General features: G+C 40.1%; 1 protein-coding gene across 4 annotated transcripts in view; it reads right to left on the bottom strand.

The window, feature by feature from the left end:
* Positions 1-1,323: 1,323 nt before the first annotated feature.
* The window catches only part of EZH1 (enhancer of zeste 1 polycomb repressive complex 2 subunit), a 124,976-nt gene continuing 117,774 nt past the window's right edge, over positions 1,324-8,525 (bottom strand). For all 4 annotated transcript variants that reach the window (XM_073572310.1, XM_073572309.1, XM_073572311.1 and 1 more), the window contains 2 exons: positions 7,657-7,741; positions 1,324-6,351 (listed from right to left, as the gene is read on the bottom strand). In XM_073572310.1, coding sequence (XP_073428411.1) covers positions 6,291-6,351; positions 7,657-7,741 — 146 coding nt within the window. In that variant the 3' untranslated portion in view covers positions 1,324-6,290. The remainder of the gene's footprint in view (positions 6,352-7,656; positions 7,742-8,525) is intronic.

The raw sequence follows: 8,525 nt of genomic DNA, 5'->3' as shown, positions 1-8,525 counted from the left end.
CGTGACGTCAGAGGAGCGCGACCCAGGAACAGCCGCCCCTCCTGGAGCTCCTGGACATCGGCAGAGAGGGGAGGGTGGCGCGGCAGCCACGGAAGAGCCCCTGGACCCCTGACCATGCTGCGCTGACACCCGCTCGGACGCTGAGCCCCAGGGGGACCCGCGGACGGCGCTTCCACCCCCGACGCCCAGCGCACAGGCTCTGCCTGATCTTCCATGTTGGCACGGGGGTGGGCAGGTACAGACATCTTGACACACCGTCTTCAGCACACGGGTCCCTGTCCGGATAGGAAACCCAACTGAAGCGAGGGAGAGGTACCGCCCTTTTTATCTTCAGTAGGGTTCCTGTCCTGGCTGGGTGGATCCCCTCTCTCATGTGTGCCGTCATAGGCTCCGGAAAAACCGGCTACCGGTAAGTAACCTTGGTGTATTCTGCTTCCTATGACCTATATGATCCTATAGATGCCTTGGGGTGCTTTCACATTTCATTGTGTCCCCATTGGGTCATACGTCTGTATTCACCTGCAAAACAGGGTTTGGACACATGCGCCTACGGGGCTAATAGACTGCAATAGTGAAGGCAAAGAGAGCGTGCGTTCTGCCATGCACTTTTTTTTAGGGAGTGTACGCCTACAGGAGGTGCACACACAAATGTAGTGTGTCGTCATGGGAGACGGGAAAAAAATGATACCTTGATATCTGTGGTCCAGATATCCATGTTTTTGTTACATGTAAATTAGCTGTTCTGGACACTGGGCCGGACACCAATCTGCTTGACAACCTGCTTAGGAGGGTTGATCCTACTGACCGATTCCCTTTCAATGGGCTTTTGATAGTTTTACGCCAATTATTATACAGTGTGGAAACGGCATTGAAAATCCACAACCTGACGCACAGAGAAAAGAACAGCTGCACATACTGTAGTTCAGACAGTTAAAAGTACTGTCATATAAACAAATCAGATGACAAATTTATCGACTCTAGGAATCGAGCTGATGAGGCCTCTACCAATGAGAGAACAAGGATCCAAAAGGCTCCTGTGTGACTGTAGAGACAGAGAAGTGGTGGTTGTCCATGTTCACTAATGCTTCATTCACACAGGGCAATTTCCATGATCACTGGGGATCCCAGTGGTTGTAGCCCTCTGTACCACATTATGCATTATAGAAGCATTCTGTAGATTGCCTGACAAAGGGGGAAGGGCAGAGGCGAGTGGTGACTTGCTGAAAAGGACAAGGATTATCAGAAAGGGGCACGGCCTAACGGCAACAAAATGCCCCATTACATTTCTAACACAAACTAAAAAGTACTTTAAGACAGTCTAGATGGTCTGAAAATTAAAACACATTTATTAACAGCATAAACCCACTATTATAAACAGCCTCAATGTAAGACTGTCTGATCTGTTCAAGAATTAGTTTGGATAAAATCTGCCTCAATAGATGTGGCTTGTAACCATGAAAACACGTCAGACACAACCTGTATACAAAGAACAAGAGGACATTTTTATATCAACATGATCCATCAGGTTACATCACTATTTATTTCAAATGCACTGATGCAATAACAACACTGCAACATATATAGCCTTTAATGTTATTATATAGAGCTGAAATAGTTAATTTTACACCATGCATATAACAATTTATACAAAAATAAAGACAATACATGAAACAAGATTTTATAACAACGAATAGGTTCTGTATTCTTTATTATTTTGTATTTTTACTTTCCCGGACTGTAAAGTTGTGGAATATATTGGCTCTTTATGGTTCTCATTAATCTTTAATTCCATAATTCAGATCCGGGTTTACATGAAGACAAAGAAGGGACACAAACTGTTCTGTACATGCAAAGAGGCCATTACGGACGAGCAATGTATGCTGCCCAATATCCAATACACACAGTATAAAAAAGACTTTTCACAATACTTTCCTGTAGGTATTTCTTAAAATGTGCATAAATTGTTAGATATAACATGACTTTGCATACACCGAGGGCGACATCTAATCATGCATAATAATGCTTATATTTAGATAGATTTTTCTCTTATGCGAATCGTAACGATTTAAGGACATAAAAAAATCCAAAGCTTATGAACAAGACAAAAACTTGTGCTTTAAAGAGAATCTGTCCGCTTTCCAGACATTTTAGAATATATATATTTTTTTTTTTAAATAAATTTTCTCCTTTTCTTCCTCCTAGAAATGTGTGAATACAAACTCAATGTTTTCACTACACACGGTCCAATCTGTGCTACCTGTACCACACTACAGGGGTGTACCCAATTGATAGAGAGAAAGATAATGTCCAATTGTCTAATTTACTCCTAAACGTTCAGGAGGGATAACAGAGTCCGCACAATGCAGAGTTTTAAGAAGAGAAGATCCGGAATGGTTATTCTTGGGGTATACAAGTATTTGCTACAACAGACATGTCAGGAGAGCAGACAGATCCTTTTTAACACCAGGAGGCTTTCAATATCTGACGAAGTACAGGCCTTCTTTGGATTAAGTCATTGTTTTTCTTCATAAGGCCTCATTCGGATATCTGTTTTGTTTTTTTTTGCACACGAGAAAAAAAAATGGACTTTTTCATCAGTGTGCTGGATCTGATTTTCATCCATCATTGGTCTGTGCATACACTTTCACCATCAGTGTGACATTCTATTTTCTTGTATGCAAAAAACATATACCGGTAGATATGTATAAAAAAAACAAAAACATTCAAGCTTCATCTCCTCACTAAACAGTAGGATGACAAATGTATGGGATCAGAGTTTGGCTTTTTTTAGTTTTCAAGGACACCTTGATTTGAAGGCTCCATTTTTATTTTCTTTTGCAAACACATTTGTTTACAAAAAATACAACCGGTATGTGAACAGTCCCATAAGGCTATGATGGGCACACGTTCTGTTTGTGAAAAACAAGGGATAGCACACACGACTGAATAAGGACGTAGGCTCTAAAATGTACATGGGCAACAGTTTAAAGTGCCACAACGTGTTTTTGCGTCACAAACGTGGAAGCCGCTATTTAGGTGTCCCACCTATTGCAAAGCCTATACAGTTTGATTCCATGACTATTCTCAGAGCTCAGATGCAGTCGTGTTACACGAGCAATTGTTTTAGTAACAGAAGAAAAGGCACAAATGGAGAAACTTTCCACCTTGGAGACTAGGTGCACAAACCTCCTTTCACAAGTAACCCCTTCCAGCTCCCCTGCACCCCTTCTACTAAAGAAAGTGACCAGTGGGAACCATTAAATGTGAGTGTTGGTTTTCTACGTGGATGAAGATGGGGAAGCATTTAAAGAAAATCCCTGCTAAATCCACAGAGCTAAAATCTCATGGCCAGCTAACGTTCAAACATCCTACGAATGGCTCCCGGCACTGATTAATGACAGGTAAACATAAAAGGAGCAATAATCACCTATTTACGGTCTTCACCGATTCAATATTACAATAGTTATATATAGAGTATCCATAGCACCACTACATTAACCATGTCTGGCATGACACACCAGCTATAATACAGCTCTGGCAAAAATTAAGAGACCACATTCAAATGTTCAATTTGTCTGATTTTTCTCTTTATAGGTATATTTTTGAGTAAAAAGTAAACTGCTCTTTTAATCTACAAATTTCTGACAACTTGTCTCCGGATTTCCGAGCAATAAATTTTGTTTTGTTTTTTTTTCTGAAAAGGAGAAATGGTCGAAATTAAAAAAACAAACAAATCAGTGCTTGCAGACCTCAAATAATGCAAAGAAAACAAGTTCATAATCATTTAGAAACAATAACACTAATGTTTTAACTCAGGAAGAGTTCAGAAATCAATAGGAAATGTGTCATCTTTAACTTTAGGCCTTTTGGAGATCTTTTCTTCGTCAACTTGCTTGACTGTTCACAATAACAGTAATTTTGTAATTTTGACCATTGGTGCCCTAACTTTTACATGCCACTGTAGATAGGGGGAATATGGACAGGAAGAGACAAGAGATGGGCATGGGAAGTGAGCGATGGGCAGGTGAGAAACAGAGAGGGGGGTTTGAGAGAGTTATTATCATGCTATAAAGTATGTAATAAGGCAAAAAAAACAAAAAAACAATAGTGTCTACACCATATTAAACTGTGGAGGTTACATATTGCTGCTTGTCGGTATGCAGGTACAGGAAAGTAAAGAGTAAATCTTAACGAGCATAAGCAGCATGCAGGAAGTGCAGGAGCATGGCGATCAGAATACTCACGCTGACACTTTCTGCAGCATTACCATAAACTGCAGGGCTCAGAGAGACAAGCTGAGTGCCACTTTACATTTTATATGCAACATACAGTAAAAGTTCAATAGCTTTGCATTGATCCTTAGTAACGGCCTGTATACCAGCGCATTGTCAACTAGGGATGAATTTTATATATATATTCATGTTTATATTCCACGAGAGCATCAATCCCTACTGGATCAATGTCATCACAGCAATATAAGAGCTCATCTCTGTAAAAATGGTGTCTGAAAGGAGGGTCTTCTAAATCAGGTACAGTGTGGGGAGTGAAGATTACACATCGGAGATAACAAATCATAAGAGCAAGATCTGTAGCAAAATTCTCAGAATCAGCTATGTGTACTTACTCAGTAGTAACCTAACCACATCAGTACCAGATAACGAAAGCATTTACGCAATAGATCATATTAGTAAATACTGCATAATGCTTTCTTTGTTATCTGGTACGGATGTGGTTAGGTTACCACTGAAATATATTATATATATATATATAGTAAATGGTTTTTAATGGTTAAACATACCAATGTATTATACTAATTTACATGTCTATTCATTTTAAAGTGCATCTGCAAGTGTTATTATAATGTAAGTATGGTCCACGATTGATACGCACTATCCTGTATATAATATTTGTGTATATGGTTATTATAATGATTTACTCTGTGATATATTGAATAACACATTGCACAACTCCAAATGCTTAAGATACTACTGCATAAAACACTACAATGATAGTCCAGGGCATTAAAACTCCATGGTAACGTCTAATATAAAATGTCATTTTCCAGCAGTGAATAGATCTATACATAGATCTGTAGAAATAAAACCTGTAGGCTTGACGTTGATCACATAAAACCTTAGATAATATTGAAGCTTGTCTGAAAGGAATATACAACCACTGATGGGGCAGTTCCGCTGTCTTACATAACCAGTGCTAATAAAAAGTACCCTCCAGTCATAGACTGGATCCTGATTTTGTAGGTTTGGGATGGGTCAGTAATAGCCGACTCTCAGCATCCTAACTGATCAGCTGTTAGCAGGCTGGATGTTCACAGTGTCCTGTACTTTTCCAGATCTGTACACTGCGTAGCGTCCATTCTCATATCCTGCAGCTCAGCTCCCATTCACTTCAATAGCAGCTAAGCTGCAGCACCCGAGAGGGGCCACTGCGGTGTATGGCGTTGTAGTGTCTCAGTGCTGTACAATGTAGACAATTCACTTTTCAAGAGTAAAAATAAAAAAGGTCTAAAAATATGGTACACACTAAAAGTGAAAAGTGCTGTGATAAAAAAAAAAATTGAGCTTAATGATTCAGGTCCACATATGGCGCTCCAAGCTTACAATAATTCATGCCAGAAAGTGGGGCAAATTATACTGCAAATCCCATCTATAGTATTTAAAAGCACATTGCGGGCATAAAGAATGCCAGCCCTAATAACACAGTGAATATGAGCCCGTGGGACCAGCTAAGAGCTGATTGATGATGGAGCTGGGGGAAGCCTGTAGCACACCAAATTACGAGGATCCTTATGAACATCTACAAATGTGTCATTGGCAGGACTGTCGCCTGACAAACCAATAATGAGCACATTGGTGCCGCCAATAAACTATGATTTCACATTGTGCAATTTACAGGTCCACTTTGGATTATACGGAGCAGACTGAAGCTTGGATCATTTTGAAGAGTTTGTGCTTTAGACCTTATGGGGCTCACGTTATACAACAGACACACAATTGTAGGAGCATCCAAGAAATGGTCAGACCAATTAATAATGTACCCTCGACTGGAACAGCTAGGAGAGACGACTGATTATACAGCATACTGTATACAGGGATCATCTCTGGACTTGCACCAAAGGTTCATGTAAGTGTAGTGGAGTCCTTCCATGATCTGTCTTACCAATGCAATCACAAAAGGAGAATATGTCAAATGAAGCGTCAAGACAAGCACACAACTTCAGTAGATTATTGTCCGGACAGTCACAAGGTCCATTGACAAAGGTGGGAAGGATATCAGATGATATCAGTCTCTCTCTCTATGCCCACATATTTCAGAGCATCCGCCTGACTGTATCTGCAAAGGAAATTGATATGGTGTGAACTTGGAGAGACAAAATAGACAGATTCTACTGATCTGATGAAATGGAAGTGAAACAAAAACAAACAAACAAAAAAACAACATTGGGGGCAACTTAAAGCTTTTTCAACAAGATTTCTGGTGACAAAAACACTTGGAAAATTTGCACATTTTTTAGCACAACACAAGGATGGGCAGAAAGATGTGACTGATGGCGCTTTCACGTCCCATCTCTAACAAAATGGGAGGAGCTGGGGCAGGACAAAGGTGTGATGACCCCACTTGTCAAATTCAAGATGAGCGGTGGCGTTCACCGTGCCACAAATAAGCACACATAGCAGCGCACACCGCTACACACCTCGCCTGATTCATAAAGAGGTGTGTGCCATCCGAGTGAATCAGGAGCGTCAGCTCCAAAACACCCCCTCATCAAGACCGGTGAGAGAAATGCCCGCCTTGATAGATCAGGGCCAACGTCTTGTATTATAAGTGCAGTGTGATGCTTTTGCTTGGGAACTGCTATGTAGCTGGCAAAATCTGTTAGAACAGCTCGCCCCACTTCAGAGAATGGAATAACTCTGCTGGCAAAATTATTTGGCTTACGTTATACCTCCACTATCGTTCATCCAAGGTGGCATTTCAGTATGTACAAAGGGTAAAACTCCACTGACAGATTCGGAGTGCCATAGAACAAGTCATGGACGTCCAGGTATCACTAGACCTGGACACTTAGCTAGGTTGCTTTTTTTTTTTTTTTTTTTTTTTTATAAAGATGCTCATGTTCAAGTGGGTTTTACACCTACAAAATGTGATGTGGCATGCTCTCCTGGAAATGTCATTGAAAGGAACCAATTCACTGCCGCTACTCCTAGTGTCATACAGGGGTAACAAATACTTTTAAACCCGATTTATAAACCTCATTTAAAAGGGTTATTCTAATATTGATTCTTCAAGAGAGGTACCACTCTCCCCTGCCTACTGGCTGCATGCTTGCCACGAAGCTGCTCGACTGACAATTCAGACCAATGGGCGTGCCGCTGGTCCGATTTGTGTGCTCCGATCCGGCTATATCAGCAAGCTCTGCACAGTGGGGCGGAGGATGGCAGATTTGGGAGCCAACACTGCGCTCCAGCGATCTGACTATATTGAGGTGGGTAGCGTGTCTGTGTAAGAGATTCTATAGCACAGATTTTTATACATATTTTCCTATATAAAACCACATTTTCCTATATTCTCATGTTATGTATTATATATTTATACACACTGATATTTTAACTCCTGTACATTCATGTTTATTCTCACCGATAGTCAAAAAACAGTTCTTCTCCTGCCTGGATTGCCCGTTTGGCAAATATTCCAATGCGGTGATCTCCATTCACCATAACCACTTCAAGACATAGAAAAACTAGAGTTACTTAAGATTAAAGCTGACATTACAAGTAATATCTCTGATATATAGTATGTAACAGCACAAAGACATACACAAGACTGACTAGATGATAGCTTCAATCATTTTTAAACAGGAAAGTGTTCATCAGAATGTGATCTATTGTATGAATTGGGTTTTATGGTAAATTTATATTAAAAAGCTTTACAACAAAACCAAACTAAAAGTAATAAATTGTTCCACTATAACGGTGGCCCCTAGCCCTTATACTTCCTATTCCATACAAATAACACGACTGGTAAAAAGTTATCATCACAGACAGGACTAAAATGAAATGGAACACCCCTATATAAAGTAGGGATCCACCATTCACATTAGGTGATGTTACAGCTCCCGTCGCCCCATTCACGATGACTTTAACTCACCATGCTTGTGCTTCTATGCCAATGTGAAAAAATGCAAGAGTTTAGATTTTAATTTGGAAAAATACTAGAAAACAATATGATAAAAGAAAAAAAAAAAAAAAATATCGCATAAAAACCTGGTGTGTTTTTCAGTGCAGATTTGTCTCAAAACCTGAAGCACAGTGACTGAGAATCCTGAAGCCTCATTCGCACGCTGCTTATTTGTGACTTGCAGATTTAAATCTGCAGCACATCAATTCTTTCAGTGTTTTTGCTGCAGATTTTCCCCATACTAATGAGAGGGGAAAAATCTGCACCAAAAACTCAAGTAAAAAATGCAGCAAAAAAAAAAAAAAAAGAAAAAGTGCGCTTTTCCTGCC

This window comes from Dendrobates tinctorius, unplaced genomic scaffold (genome assembly GCF_039654945.1).
Source record: "Dendrobates tinctorius isolate UK_male_01 unplaced genomic scaffold, ASM3965494v1 ptg000032l, whole genome shotgun sequence".
Lineage (NCBI taxonomy): Eukaryota > Metazoa > Chordata > Amphibia > Anura > Dendrobatidae > Dendrobates > Dendrobates tinctorius.
The sequence above is the reverse complement of the archived record's forward strand: the minus strand, read 5'-3'. Positions and strand labels throughout refer to the sequence as shown.